This window comes from Leopardus geoffroyi, chromosome C3 (genome assembly GCF_018350155.1).
Source record: "Leopardus geoffroyi isolate Oge1 chromosome C3, O.geoffroyi_Oge1_pat1.0, whole genome shotgun sequence".
NCBI lineage: Eukaryota > Metazoa > Chordata > Mammalia > Carnivora > Felidae > Leopardus > Leopardus geoffroyi.
In genome coordinates, this window is record NC_059338.1 from 133196837 (window position 1) to 133213107 (window position 16271).

The following is a 16271-nucleotide window of genomic DNA, read 5'->3' on the forward strand; positions in this document are numbered from 1 at the left end:
GTGGCTCAGTTGGTTGAACTTCTGACTCATGATTTCAGTTCAGGTCATGATCTCACAGTTCATTTCATGACATCAAGCCCCACAGTTGGGCTCTGTGCTAACTGCATGGACCCTGCTTGGGATTCTCTCTTTCCCTCTCTCTGTGCCCCTTCCCTGCTCGTGAGCTCTTACTCTCTCTTTCTCTCTCTCTCCCTCAAAATAACAAAAGAAAAAAAAAGAACTGTGTTAAAATAAGATTCTTAGGCTCACAATTTCCAGAAGCCCTTCCATATTCATTAAGCACCTAATGTGAACCACAGATGGCCTAGAACTGTATTGTCCAAAACAGAAGCCACTGGCCACATTTAAAGTAACTACAGTTGGGGAGCCTGGGTGGCTCAGTTGGTTGAGCGTCCAGCTTCAGCTCAGGTCCTGATCTCGCAGTCTGTGAGTTCAATCCCCTCATCAGGCTTTGTGCTGAGGGCTCAGAGCCTGGAGCCTGCTTCGGCTGTGTCTCCCTCTCTGTCCCTGCCCTTCTCCCAATTATACTCTCTCTCTCTTTCTCAAAATTAAGTAGCAGCAAAAAAAAAAAATTTTAATACGTGAAGTAATTACAATTAAAAACCAAATTTACTTTCTGAGTCACACTTAGCCCTATTACAAGTACTCACTTAGCCACAAGTGGCTACATGTCTGCCATTTTGGGGTTTTTTTGTTGTTGTTTTTTTTAATTTTTTTTTTTTTTCAACGTTTATTTATTTTTGGGACAGAGAGAGACAGAGCATGAACGGGGGAGGGGCAGAGAGAGAGGGAGACACAGAATCGGAAACAGGCTCCAGGCTCTGAGCCATCAGCCCAGAGCCCGACGCCGGGCTCGAACTCACGGACCGTGAGATCGTGACCTGGCTGAAGTTGGACGCTTAACCAACTGCGCCACCCAGGCGCCCCCATGTCTGCCATTTTGGATAGAAGAGATAGAGAACATGTCCACCATCGCATCAACTTCTGTTGGGCAGTATTGCTGAGAACATCATAGTTTCTTGATGTCTTACTACCATGGCTCAAATATTTAAAGCTTTCTTCATGTATGTACTTGTATACCCATGGACATAAGACGTTTGGGCTTCATTATTAATCCATATGTCTCTGTCTTGTTCCTTGACCATGTAAATAAAGAGGGACATTTCAAAGTGAATGTTCATTTTAGTTTTCAAAGTTCTTTCCTTATCAATTCCTGCCAGATGGCATTTCTCCAGAAATGCAATCTAATTTTTATGGAATAATTTGCATAACTTAGAACTTAACTGAAACTATTTTTAACACCTACATATGACAGTCTAAAGTAACTGTTTCAAGTAATTAACATAATTTGAAAGTAACAGCTGCATATGTGTTAAACAGTTTCTTAAAATTTACTCTATGAAAATTATTTTTGGAAGAACTCTTTACTGGAAGAAACTAGTACAGTGATTGTTTCGAACTGATCCTACAGAGAAATGAAGAAAGGAAGGAACACTGTTAGTAGCAGTTCAAGGGGTGTGTTAGTCACAAATAACTCAGTTTCTCCTGAGGAGAATATTTTAATTGCATACAGTATGTATGGCTCCATATAAACATTACTCCATTTTGCCCATAAGATTAACCATGTAATTTCTCAGCCAACTTGAATATATGAGCTTTCAGGGAAGTCTAGAGGAGGTAGCCAAATACTTTATTTCCAATATTCAGTTTATTTCGTTTAATTATACATGAATATTGCATTGTCATATGAAGCATTTTAAATTAGATGTAATGCATTTTTCCATTCCCACTTCATGAAAGTTATATTCACACTTTCCACATGCAACTTTGTTGTTCATACCTGTCATTCATCACTAGAGCCAATTTTGAATCCTCTAACTCCGTTTTTCCAAAGTGCATCATCTTCCCTCTAGTGATTCCTCTGTTAGACCTCTATAAGCACTTAGAAGTAACATTGATTAAGGTTCTTCAGGCTGTGTAACTTCCCCAAACATATATTTGTTGCTCAAAATAATGATCTAGATCCCTATAACGTAAGAGCTTTGAAAAGATTTAAATAGGAGGTGGCTCCATGTGTGGTTTAGGCGAAAATCTTTGCCTTGTATTTATTTTTTTTTTTCAACGTTTATTTATTTTTGGGACAGAGAGAGACAGAGCATGAACGGGGGAGGGGCAGAGAGAGAGGGAGACACAGAATCGGAAACAGGCTCCAGGCTCTGAGCCATCAGCCCAGAGCCTGACGCGGGGCTCGAACTCACGGACCGCGAGATCGTGACCTGGCTGAAGTCGGACGCTCAACCGACTGCGCCACCCAGGCGCCCCTGCCTTGTATTTATTTATGCTATTCCATTTAAAGTCAAGTTTTTAGTAGTGTGTAGTTAAGAAAAGCATTTTCTTATAAAGAGAATTTTACTGAAGTATATGCCTTATCTTTTTAATAAAAAGATGTTTGAATAACAACTGAAAATGTCACTTGAAGTTATTTATAATTTTAGAACTTGTTTTGACTTAATGTCCTATATTTACTAGATTTTCCATAAAAAATGAGACTATTAGAATTTTAATTCATCATTCATAAGAACTTGGGGCGCCTGGGTGGCTCAGTTGGTTAAGCGGTCAATTTTGGCTCAGGTCATGATCTCACAGTCTGTGGGTTTGAGCCCCATGTCAGGTTCTGTGCTGACAGCCCAGAGCCTGGAGCCTGCTTCGAATTCTGTGTCTCCCTCTCTCCTTGCCCCTCCCCCGCTCACACTCTGTGTCTGTCTCTCTCTCTCTCTCTCTCTCTCTCAAAAATGAATAAACATTAAAAAAATTTTAGAAAAAAGAATATATAAGAGCTTGCTAAAGCTTTTCTAATAACTCATTTTCATTATATATTTTTTCCACTCAAATACAAAAGAAGTTTATTAATCTTTTTTTTTTTAATTTTTTTTTTTTTCAACGTTTATTTATTTTTGGGACAGAGAGAGACAGAGCATGAACGGGGGAGGGGCAGAGAGAGAGGGAGACACAGAATCGGAAACAGGCTCCAGGCTCTGAGCCATCAGCCCAGAGCCCGACGCGGGGCTCGAACTCACGGACCGCGAGATCGTGACCTGGCTGAAGTCGGACGCTTAACCGACTGCGCCACCCAGGCGCCCCTAGAAGTTTATTAATCTTTAAACAAAATAAACAAAACCTAATTTCTGGCTCCTGGTAGAAAACATTTGTTTACGTAATAATATTATAGGATGCTGTGTGAAAATGTCTTGAGAAGCCAAAACAGCTTTCTTTCAGCAATTCAGCTAGACACTAGATTGTAGAACAAGGATCGATGCTCTTGGACGGTATGCTGACTGCCTAACTGGAATCTCTGATGTGGCCAGTGAACTAAGATGGCCAGGTTTCACCCAGCCACCTCTGTTTCCCATTCCCCTCACTCCATGGAAATGTGTAACCCCAGAGACCATAGTGCTGGGCAAGGTTGTTGTTGGCCTCAGACATATAAGCACCCTGCCAGTGGAGCTGTAACCCCACAAGGATTGGAGAATGTTGGAGGAGTTTGGCCTAAAACAGGGGTGCCATTATAGCCATGATCTAATTGAAATATAGGTAAAATTTCTCTTTTAAAAAATCATGTTATATCATCCCCATTGCCTTTGTAATTTTAAAAGAATATGGGAATGTCTTTAATGTAGAATGTGTGTTCTCCAGTTCACAACAATCTCCACCATTCCCTGTAGTATTAACACTCCTCTGTGTCACCCGTTTTTACTTAAACTTTTTCTCTGGTTGGACTTTCAAACATTCCTTTGTAGACATTGGTCAATTTGTATATAGCTGAAGGGAATGTTATTTGGAAAAAGATTTCTTGATCCTCTGTCCTTTGGAAAGTTGTAGAAACTATTTTAAAAGCTCTTTCTGGGGCACCTGGGTGGCTTAGTCAGTTGAGCATCCGACTTCAGCTCAGGTCATGATCTCACAGTCTGTGAGTTCAAGCCCCTCGTCAGGCTCTGCACTGACAGCATGAAGAAGCCTGCTTGTGATTCTCTCTCTCCCCCCTTCCCTGCTCTCTCTCTCTCTCAAAATAAATAAACATTTTTTAGAAATTAAATATTTTTTAATCCCCCCCAAGAAGTTAGATTCTATAAAATAGTTTTTCCTGCAGTCATTCCAGAAAATTAATTCCTTTGTGTTACACAAGTTTTTATGTAAGAAAATGAGTTTAGTGTTCAGTCAGTAATTTAAACACTTCAGAGCTTTTTTACAAGTATCGAGAGTCTCCCTGGTCTCTTTTCGCCTCAGAAATTTGGAGCATTGATTAACACATCTGAAGGAATATGGCAGTATTTCCCATATCAAGTCATTCACATGCCACTTGCTCTAACTTAAAATATTTTAATTAAAATTATAGTTAAAAATATTTTAACTATACACAACAAAAGTATTTTGTTGTGTACTATCTAAAATTATTTTGTACAGTGCCAGTGCTATAAATACCACACTCTAGGAAACATGTATATCATGTATATATTTAGTGGCACCTCTACTCATAGCATATGAAAACACATTTATAACACTACCAGTGAGCTGTTCTAAAATTATTGTAAGAGCAGAAAAAGGTTCCCTTGTTGAATTTTTAGCATGTTAGTCTTGACATTGTTCTCCCTCTCTCCTTTTGTAGGGAGAAATATTTCATTGGAAGTTTAAAAATTATGTGGAGAAAATCTTAATTAAGAAAGTTCCTTTTCAGAGATCCTTCTTTTTCCAAATGGAAGAACCTCTCTAAAGTTGATGTTCTGTCTTGGGTTTTTTCCCTGACAGTCCCAAAACATAGTACTATGTGTGGTAATATCTGACTCTTCTCCTACCTTTCTAACACTTGATCTTTGTACCATTCTTACTAGAGAAGAGTTTTCAATTTCAAAACTACAATTGTAAAATCTCTGTTCTTTCTCTGAAGATTTGGGGAAGTAACTCTACTGAACTGTAGAGACCTGCACTCAACTGTACTAGGTGGCAGACATGAGTTTTGTGAGGTTCCAGAAGAATACAGTTCAGTCCATTTAACATCAACCCACCATGTAAAAAATTGTAATTAGCAGCTGTAGTACATGAATAGTACTAACCAGATAATACAGCTAATACAGCTTTGTACTACACATAGATCAGGCTAATGTAACTATGTTTTATACACACAGGCACACATACACACACACATACACATACACACACACATACATGTGTGGAAGAGCAAAAACCAGAGAGAGTAGAAACGAGAAGTCTATGCATTTCATTAATTAACAAGTGTTTATTGGGTTTAACACTGTCAGTTTTTACAAATATTTTTGACTGCAAGTCAAGATGAAAAATCATATTTTACATTATAATTTAATGTGTATATGTGTGTGTGTGTGTGAAAACCATAATAAAATTTTCATGAAACAGTGCAATGTGCTGTACACCCTAGTATTTTCTAGTTTATTTCATATTTTAAAAGATACTAGTGTGACTCCTAAATTGATTTCATGATCCACTAGTAGCCCTTGACTCACATTTTTTTTTTAAACACGGTTTTTAAGATAACCAGGTCACGGGGCGCCTGGGTGGCGCAGTCGGTTAAGTGTCCGACTTCAGCCAGGTCACGATCTCGCGGTCCGTGAGTTCGAGCCCCGCGTCGGGCTCTGGGCTGATGGCTCAGAGCCTGGAGCCTGTTTCCGATTCTGTGTCTCCCTCTCTCTCTGCCCCTCCCCCGTTCATGCTCTGTCTCTCTCTGTCCCAAAAATAAATAAACGTTGAAAAAAAAAAATTTTTTTTTTTAAAAAATAAAAAAAAAAAAATAAAAAAAGATAACCAGGTCACTAGGGACTGTGGAAGAAAAAAGAAAAGCAAAAAGTAGAATCTGGATATGTGGCTTTACAGGGTTATTAGAAGGAGAAAGACTATATAACAAGGTAGTATCCTAAGTGAGAAGATAAAATTTTAACCTTCAGTTTTAATGGTTATAACGGTTAAAAGGGATTCAAAGCATGAGCTAAAAAATATGAATACTATTTTAAATAAAAGCATCTCTACTGCTATAAACATAGCAATTTTAATATTAGAAGGGCAGCATTGTGATTATCAACATTATGTCATTTAATAGATGTTTATTACAGAAAGAAACCATAGGTTTTGGCCCTGAAAGGGATTTTGAGTTCTTCTGATTCAGGCAAACCCAAGTATTGAGTCACATTTTCCAGGTGAGACAGCTGAAGCCTAGAAAGGTGCTAAAGCCATGTAGCAGCTGGAGTAGAATGCAGGGGCTGAATAGCCTTCAGGTCTTCTCTAAGAGTGTATTTTTCACTCTACCACACTGCTACTAAGGAACGGAAATGTTTCGGCATGTTTTAATCTGTAATGCATCTCTGTTTACAGGAAGATATTCCTCGTCAGCTTGTCTACATTGGTCTTTACCTCTTTCACATCGCTGGAGCTTATCTTTTAAAGTGAGTTGGGATTTTGTTTGGATGTGTAAATGGACTGGGTAGATAGTATGCTAATCTGTCTGCTAATTAATCTTTACATTTTAAATTTGTTCTTTTAACAGCTTGAATCATCTGGGACTTGTTCTTCTGGTGCTGCATTATTTTGTTGAATTTCTTTTCCACATTTCCCGCCTGTTTTATTTTAGTGACGAAAAGTATCAGAAAGGGTAAGTTGCTTAGCCATTCTGTTTCTTGTGTAATTAAAGAGTCAGGGCCTGTATTGTCAAGGACTGTGCTATTGCCAAGGTCCCTGCTGCCGGCAATTATATCACTCTGTAAGCTGTTAGTAGTAGCTTTAAATAAAATGAAACGATTTTACAATTCAGGATGGTATTTTATTCTCTAAAATGGAGTCTTGTCTTAGTTAGCCAGATGTTACATTGAAACTTGTAATTTGGAAGAGTTTTAAGGTTTACTTTTCTATTATAACTTCTCTTTTGTTTAATGCATGTTTTTCTTTTGGAGGAGGAGTAATAAGGAAGTGATAATAGGGATAAAAGTAACAGGGAAGAAGAAGATTAAATAATAGATTATATAAGATGCTAAAACATTTCAATGGCACAATTGGACTGAAAACAGAATTAGAGCACTATGACTTGTTTTTAAAAAAAAAGTAAAAGTAGGCCTATTAAATGGGAATGGGTGTTCTGTTAACAGGATAGCTTTTGTTTTGTCTTATTTAGCATTTTTGAAAATTTTTCTATGTACCGATAATTTTGAGGATCATTAATGATAGTTATATTTAAAAAAGAGATCAGCTAAATAAAAATTAATATTTCTTTTTTTTAATTTAATTTTTTTTATTAACTTGTTTTATTTTTTATTTTTTTTAATTTACATCCAGATTAGCATATAGTGCAACAATGATTTCAGGAGTAGATTCCTTAGGGCCCCTTACCCATTTAGTCCATCCCCCCCTCCCAAAACCCCTCCAGTAACCCTCTGTTTGTTCTCCATATTTAAGAGTCTCTTATGTTTTGTTCCCTTCCCTGTTTTTATATTATTTTTCTTTCCCTTCCCTTATGTTCATCTGTTTTGTCTCTTAAAGTCCTCATATGAGTGAAGTCATATGATTTTTGTCTTTCTCTAATTTCGCTTAGCATAATACCCTCCAGTTCCATCCACGTAGTTGCAAATGGCAAGATTTCACTCTTTTTGATTGCCGAGTAATACTCCATTTTATACACACACACACACACACACACACACACACACACACACACCACATCTTCTTTATCCACTCATCCATTGATGAACATTTGGGCTCTTCCCATACTTTGGCTATTGTTGGTAGTGCTGCTATAAACATGGGGGTGCATGTGCCCCTTCAAAACAGCACACCTGTATCCCTTGGATAAATGCCTTGTAGTGCAATTGCTGGGTCGTAGGGTAGTTCTATTTTTAGTTTTTTGAGGAACCTCCATACTGTTTTCCAGAGTGGCTGCACCAGCTTGCATTCTCAAAATTAATTATTTCTTTATTGGACATCCTAGAATCTTAAATATGCTGTGTTATGTATCTTCAAGAGTGTGATATAGTATATAGCATATCCCAGACATTTTACTTCAGAATCTCTTTTGCAGAACAATAGGAAATGCTGTCTTAATATGCATTTACTTAATAGGAATCTGATTCATATTAGAATCTTTTCATATCTTTGCAATTTTATGAATTTGACTTAGGATATTTTTCTTACAGGTTTTCTCTGTGGGCAGTTTTGTTTGTTTTGGGAAGACTTCTGACTTTAATTCTTTCAGTACTCACTGTTGGCTTTGGCCTTGCAAGAGCAGAGAACCAGAAATTGGATTTCAGTGCTGGGAACTTCAATGTGTTAGCTGTAAGGTACAATCGATTTAACATTTTTCTCACTTTGTCCTGCTATATAGTATGTATTACCAATTTATGATACAAATCCCCTTAAAAAAAATAGAGACAAATATGGGGGGAGCATATTTATTTGATTTGATTTCAGACCTGTTGCAGTTGCATATGTCTGAATTGAAATACTAAAGGATCTCTTTGACTTTGGGGATTAACTACTAATGGAATAATTGTTTATTAACATAATCTTGTCAGCCTTGGGAATTTAGCACTAAGTTAATTCTGTCAGTGCAAGATAGAATGCTTCATTCAATGACATTGTTTTGATGTACTCTTAATGTTTTGTTTATTGACTTTAATACCCTCAGAATTGCTGTCCTGGCATCCATTTGCATTACCCAAGCCTTCATGATGTGGAAGTTCATTAATTTTCAGCTTCGGAGGTGGAGAGAACATTCTACTTTTCAGGCACCAACTGTGAAGAAGAAACCAACAGTGACTAAAGGCAGGTCTTCTAGGAAAGGAACAGGTTTGTATTCAGTAAGCAGTGGAAAACATTTTTTTTTTAATGTTGTGGAGTCTTATTATAAACGTATTAAGATTTAAAATCTTTTTTTTTTTTTTTTTCAACGTTTATTTATTTCTGGGACAGAGAGAGACAGAGCATGAACGGGGGAGGGGCAGAGAGAGAGGGAGACACAGAATCGGAAACAGGCTCCAGGCTCTGAGCCATCAGCCCAGAGCCCGACGTGGGTTTCGAACTCACGGACCGCGAGATCGTGACCTGGCTGAAGTCGGACGCTTAACCGACTGTGCCACCCAGGCGCCCCAAGATTTAAAATCTTATAAAGAAATTTTTTTTCTCTCTTTAGCAAAATTAGAGGCAAAGTAAAACTTGCCCCATTCTACAGTTATTGTGTGAGGTCAGTTATTCTGTTATTCCCCTCAAAAGCTGTCCACTAGGGGCGCCTGGGTGGCTCAGTCGGTTGGGCGTCCGACTTCGACTCAGGTCACGATCTCGCGGTCCGTGAGTTCGAGCCCCGCGTCAAGCTCTGGGCTGATGGCTCAGAGCCTGGAGCCTGCTTCCGATTCTGTGTCTCCCTCTCTCTCTGCCCCTCCCCCGTTCATGCTCTGTCTCTCTCTATCTCAAAAATAAATAAACGTTAAAAAAAAATTAAAAAAAAAAAAAAGCTGTCCACTAAATTTCTCTTTCCCAAGTTTTCCATTAGACTAGTATGTTTGGGCTGTTTTAGTAGCCAGTAACTAACCTAGAGAGTGGTAGTTTGTGCTTTCAAGCATCTTACTAATATTTAGAACACAAAACCTCTTTACAGCCCCTTCCTATCTGCCCTTTAGTCCCAACTGGAAGAGCTCTTTCTATAACCTCTTATTGCTTGATCTTTCGTATTTGAGCCTGCATCTGCCTTCTTTTCTCCTCTGGATTTTGATTGAAAAGGCATTGACATTGCAATAATTTTTTTGAACTTCTATTTGGTGTTATACTTGGAACTGTGACACAGGGAGTTCCAGTTTTATCGACTCTGGTTTGCTTCTTGTATGTCTTCATATTTGATAGTTTATGTCCTCCAGCCTGTCCTATTCAAGCTTGTCTCAGTAATTGTTGGGCCTTTGTATTTCGTATAAATTTTTGTACATCTTTGTCAATTTTCACTCCCGCCCTCTCCCCCTCCCCCCAAAAAAAACTCTTGCTGAGAAACTGGATTGGAATTACATTGAATCTATAGATCATTTCAGGGAGAATAGAGCACTTCAGGGCGTAAACATGGTGTATACTTCTATTCACCTAGATTGTCTTTAATTTCTCTCAGTAATATTTATTTAATACCATACCAAATTTAATCATATACCATAAAATTCAACCTTTAAAGTGTAGGTATCAGTGGTTCTTAAGTATATTCACAAAGTTCGTGAACCACTATCTAATTCCAGAACATTTTTATCTCCCCAGAAAGAAACCCCATGCTCACTAGCAGTCATTTCCTATCCCTTTCTTCCCCCTACCCCTGACAAATACTAACCTATTTTCTGTCTCTATGGATTGGTCTTTTCCGCATTATTATATGGAATCATATAATATGTGATCTTTTGCAAATGATTTCTTTCACTTAGCATGTACCTAAGTGGATGTATATGCACATATGCAACATATATACATTGCAGCATATGCCAATACTTTATTCCTTTTTATGGCCAAATACTATTCTGTTGTGTGAATATACCAAATTATGTTTATCATTTATTAGTTGATAGGCATTTGGATTGTTTCCACTCTTTGGCTACTATGAATAATGCTGCTGTAAACATTTATGTACAAGCTTTTGCTTGAACCCTTGTTTTTGCTTTCTTGGATATATACCTAGGAATGAATTGCTGGGTCCTGTAGTTAACTGTGTGTTTAACATTTTCAGGGAAATTGCTAAACTGATTTCTAAAGTAGTTGCACCATTTTACATTCATTGTTTTTACATATGATATGCAGTTGTCCCTTGCACCATTTGTCAAAAAGACTAACCTTTCTCTATTAAGTTGTCCTGATATTCCTATTGAAAACCAGTTGGTCAAGTGTTTACAGGGCAGAATAAATAACTTGTTTTTGGCGAGGGGAGAAAATCGGTTGATCCAAAAGTAAGAATTTATTTCTGGGCTCTCGATTCTATTCTGTCAATCTGTGTACCTATTCTTATGCCAATACCACACTGTCTTGATTACTGTTGCTTTCTAGTTAGTTTTGAAATCAGGAAATGTGAGTCTTCCATTTTGTCCTTTTTCATGCTTTAGTTATTCTGGTCCCTTGCACCTCCATGTGAATTTTTTTTTTTTAAGATTTTAAGTAATCTCTACACCCAGCATGGGGCTTGAACTCATGACCCCCAGACAAAGAGTCACATTCTCTAATGACTGAACCAGCCAGGCACCCCTCCATATGAATGTTAGGATCAGCTTGTCAATTTCTGCAAAAAAGCCAGCTGGGCTTTTGATGTGGATTACTTTGACTCTGTAGATTTCCTTGGGAAGTATGAACATGGATGTCTTTCCATTTATTTGGGTCTTCTTTCAGTTAAATTTTATAGTTATCAGTATGTAAGTCTTTTTATTCCTCAATATTTTATTCTTTTTGATGATACTGTAAATAGAATTGTCTTAATTTCATTTTTGTGTTAATCATTGCCAGTATGGAATTGATTTTTCCATATTTATCTTTTATCCTGCAACATTGCTGAATTTTTTAGGTTTATTATTGACTAGTGAAGTTTTGTGTGGATTCCTTGCCATTTTCAGTATGTAGGATCATGTCATCTGCAAATAGAAATGGCTTCACTTCTTCCTGTCAAATCTGTATGATTTTTATTTCATTTTCTTGCCATATTGCCCTGCCTAGAACCTCCAGAATAATTTTGAATAGGAGTAGTGAGAGCAGACATTCTTACCTTGTTACTGATTTTATCAGGAAGGCATCTAGTCTTTTCACATTAAGTATGATGTTATTACCTATGGGTTTTCCTAAATGTCTTTAGCAGCATGAGGAAGTTCCCTTCTATTTCTTGTTTGTTAGTATTTTCATTATGAAAGAATGTTGTATTTTGTCACTTGCTTTTTCTACATCTACTACTGAGATCATCAGATGGTTTTTGTCCTTCCATTTTTTTGATATCATGTATTCCTATTAATTGATTTTTGAATGTTAAGCCAACAGTGCATTCCTGGGATAAATCCCATTTGGTCATGGCATATAATCCTCTTTAAGATGTTGTTTGATTTGGTTTGCTAGTATTTTATTGAGCATTTTTATATCTATATTCATAAAGGATATTGATGGGTATTTTTTTGTAAAATATTTGTTTTCAGAGGTAAAACCAGTCTTGCATTTATGGCATAAAGGTGATGATGATAATGCATCACTTTTAGTAGATTGGTGTTTTCAGTATTTTTTTAGAATTTTTGCATCTGTATTCACAAAAGATTGGCCTCTAATTAATCTGTTTTTCTTTTTGTTTTTGGAATATTTTTGTCAGATCTTGGTATCAGGGTGATGATGGCTTTATAAAGACTATTGAGGGGCACCTGGGTGGCTCAGTGGTTAAGTGTCCAGCTCTTGGTTTCTGCTCAGGTCATGATCTTGTGGTTTTGTAGGTTTGAGCCCCACATCAGGCTCTGTGCTGACGGTGCGGAGCCTGCTTGGAATCCTTGGTGTCCATCTCTTTCTGCCCCTCCTCCACTCACACTGTGTCTCCAAAAATAAATAAACAAACCATTAATAGCTTTATCCTTTGTGTGATTTCAAGCATTGTTTCGTACTTAAATGTTTGGAAGAATCCATCAGTGAAGCCATGTACCCTAGAATCTTCTCTAGGGGAGGATATTTACATTATTTAATAGATAATAGGATTATTCAGATATTTTATTCCTTATTGTGTCTCTTTTGGTAAGTTGTGTTTTCAAGGAATTTGTCCATTGCAGTTATATTGGTAAAATTATTCATAATATTCTTTTATTAATTTGTGTACAACAGTGGTATCTTATTCCCTATGTTAGTAATTTATGCCTTTATCTCTTTTTTTTTTTCATTAGCCAAGAACCAACATTTGTGGGGGATTTTATTGATTTTCATAGTCATATCATTGATTTCTGTTCTCATTTCCCTTTTTGGGGCTTGATTTGCTGTTTTGTTATTTGTGGTTTACCTTCTTGAAATGAATTTTTATATCATTGATTTTCCACCCATCTTGTGAATTACTTGCAATTAAGGGCAGACTTTCCCTTTCAGCACTGCTTTAGCTGCATTTTACAAATTTTGATATGTCTTTTTCATTATCATTCAGTTCAGGATATTATAATTCCAATCTGGTTTCTTCTTTGACCCATGCATTACTTATTAGTACATTGTTTAATTAACATCTACTTGGGCATTTTCTAGTGGTTTTGTTGTTGTTGTTACTCATTTCTAGCTTAATTCTGTTATTGTTTAAGAACATGTTCTGAATGATTTCAGTTCTTTGGAGTTTATTGAGACTTTCATTATGGCTCAGCCTGTGTTCAGTTTTGGTAAATGTTCCATTTATACTTCAAAAGAGTGTGTTTTCCGTATTTGTTGGATATTCCATTATATATCAGGTCAGATTTGTTACTGTATTGTTCAGTCTTTTATATCTCTACTGTTTTGGTGGAAGGAGTTCTGTTTGTTCAGTCAGTTATTGCAGGAGATATTGACCACTTCTCCTTGTAGCTTATAAGTTTTTGCTTTAAATATTTTGAAGATGTAGGTACATCAAAACTTACGGTTGTTCTAAATTCCTATTGAATATGTCCTTTTCTCTTAATGAATGTCCACCTTCATCTCTAGTAAATGTCTGAATTTACTATAGCTACAACAGTTTTTTTTTATGTTTATTTATTTTGAGGGAGAGAGAGTGAGGGAGGGGCAGAGAGAAAGGGAGAGAGAGAGAGAGAATCTGCCGGACAGTGTGGGAAAGACACAGGGCTCGAACTCACAAACCATGAGATCATGACCTAAGCCAAAATCAAGATTCAGACGCTTAATTGACTGAGCCACCCAGGCACCCTGCTACACCAACTTTCTTTTGGTAAAATGTTGAGGTGTATCTTTTTCTATATTTTTTCTACTTTAAACCTTTCTTTGTTATTAAATATAAATTGTGTCTCTTGTAAACACATATAATTGGATTTATTTTCATCCAGTGTGATAATTATTGTCTTTGTTTTTTGGCAGTTATACTGTGATGTCCCTGGGTGTGGTTGTCTTTGTATTTATCCTGCATTCTGTCATGTAGAGCTTCCTGAGTCGTGGCTTAGCTTCTTTTACATTTTTGGAGAGTTCTTGACCATAATTTCTTCAAATATTCTTCTGTCCCATTCTCTCTCTTGTCCTTTTGGAACTCCAATAATATGTGTTAAATCCTTTTCCCCTGTCTCTTACATCTTTTCATACTTTCTGCATTTTTCATCCCTTTTCTTTGAGTTTCAGTCTGAGTATTTTTTCTGGTTCACTGGTCTCTTCTGTTGCGCCTAATCTGCTGTTCATTTGTTAAGTCTGCATTTTCAGTTACTGTATTTTCCAGTTCTAGGATTAAAGATTTTAGTTCTCTGGTGAAATTCTCCATATTTTCATTTCTTTCTTTCTGGGCCTTGATTTTCCTCAAATAGAATTCCAGCTTCTTGCGCTCTAGCACATAGCAATCTGCTCAGCCATACTGACCTGGTCTTCAAGCAATGCACACAAGAAGCTTGCCCTGATGGAACTGTTCCTCCTAAAGACTGCTGATTATGGCATTCTTTTTCCTGTCGTTACATTTCTTCTGAAATTTCTTTGATTCTTTTTTGTTTAAAATCTCTTCCTCCTTAGGAATCAACTTGGCTCCCTGCTTGCAGCCCATAGTGGGACTCATACTGTTGTCAGCATGGTATGCTGTCATTGAACACAGTACAATTCCTCACTAGTATCTTGGTGTGGACTAGTTCACTGTTGGATGCATTGTAGACAGTGTCAGTAATTCCACTCAGAGCCCCAGGAGAAGTTCCCCACATCCAGCCTCAAGGCACAGTACTTCTTATTGCCTCCCCAGATTGGGACTGTGTGTATGGGGCAGAGCATCCCAGCTCATACTTCTGCTTCTTGTGGAAGGGCTTTCTCTTGCCCCTGGTTTTGCAGGGCTTGTGCCAGTTGTCCCGTGAGATGCCCATCACCTGGTGCTGGTTGAAAAAAACGAAGATCTATTTCTGATACATACTTTTTTTCTCTTGGTTTTTAGTCATTTGGTCTTGCTTTCTGATGGCTGGTAATTTTTAATTGAATACTGGACATTTTATATAACAATGTGTGTAGGCTCTAGATGTGTTTATAGAGGCTCTGGGTTGAATATGGGTAGATCATTCTATCCTGTCACAGTATCTATTTCCAGTTTGCCCTCATTCCTAGGGTATCAACAACTATTTGTACAATCTGTCTTCTCTGACAGACTCTGAATTCAAATTTTTTTCTTCCTGTTATTATAGAGTAATCAGCTCTCTTGTACTTGCAAAGGAAGTGCTCTCTGCTTGACTTCTCTGAGTCTTGTTTTGTGCATGCGTGTTCAGTAATTGCGAGAAATACACAGAGCTGCCTTGTTTGTATGTTTTTTTCATTGTCTTCAAACAGCCAATTTTTGTATTCCAACTTTTTTTTTTAATTTTATTTTTTTAATTTACATCCAAATTAATTAGCATATAGTGCAACAATGATTTCAGGAGTAGATTCCTTAGTGCCCCTTACCCATTTAGCCCATCCCCCCTCCCATAACCCCTCCAGTAACCCTCAGTTTGTTCTCCATATTTATGGGTCTCTTCTGTTTTGTCCCCCTCCCTGTTTTTATTTTGTTTCCCTTCCCTTAGTTCATCTGTTTTATCTCTTAAAGCCCTCATATGAGTGAAGTCATATGATGTTTGTCTTTCTCTGACTAATTTCACCTAGCATAATACCCTCCAGTTCCATCCACGTAGTTGCAAATGGCAAGATTTCATTCTTTCTGATTGCTGAGTAATACTCCATTGTCTATACATACCACATCTTCTTTATCCATTCATCCATCGATGGACATTTGGGCTCTTTCCATCCTTTGGCTATTGTTGACAGTGCTGCTATAAACATGGGGGTGCACGTGTCCCTTCGAAACAGCACACCTGTATCCCGTTGATAAATGCCTACTAGTGCAATTGCTGGGTCGTAGGGTAGTTGTATTTTTAGTTTTTTGAGGAACCTCCATATTGTTTTTCAGAGTGGCTGCACCAGCTTGCATTCCCATGTATTCCAACTTTTATGGATCTTTTTGGAGAGATGAGTCTGACATTAGTTATATACACACACATACACACATACATACACACATACATACATACATATCCATCATAACTTGAAGAAGAAGGCAGCCA

The 16271-nt window shown here is 37.4% G+C and overlaps 1 protein-coding gene across 1 annotated transcript in view; it reads left to right on the top strand.

The window, feature by feature from the left end:
* TRAM1 (translocation associated membrane protein 1) overlaps window positions 1–16271 on the top strand; it is a 34435-nt gene that overhangs the window by 15911 nt on the left and 2253 nt on the right. The window contains exons 7-10 of the mRNA XM_045454949.1: window positions 6397–6467; window positions 6569–6673; window positions 8205–8348; window positions 8696–8856. Coding sequence (XP_045310905.1) covers window positions 6397–6467; window positions 6569–6673; window positions 8205–8348; window positions 8696–8856 — 481 coding nt within the window. The remainder of the gene's footprint in view (window positions 1–6396; window positions 6468–6568; window positions 6674–8204; window positions 8349–8695; window positions 8857–16271) is intronic.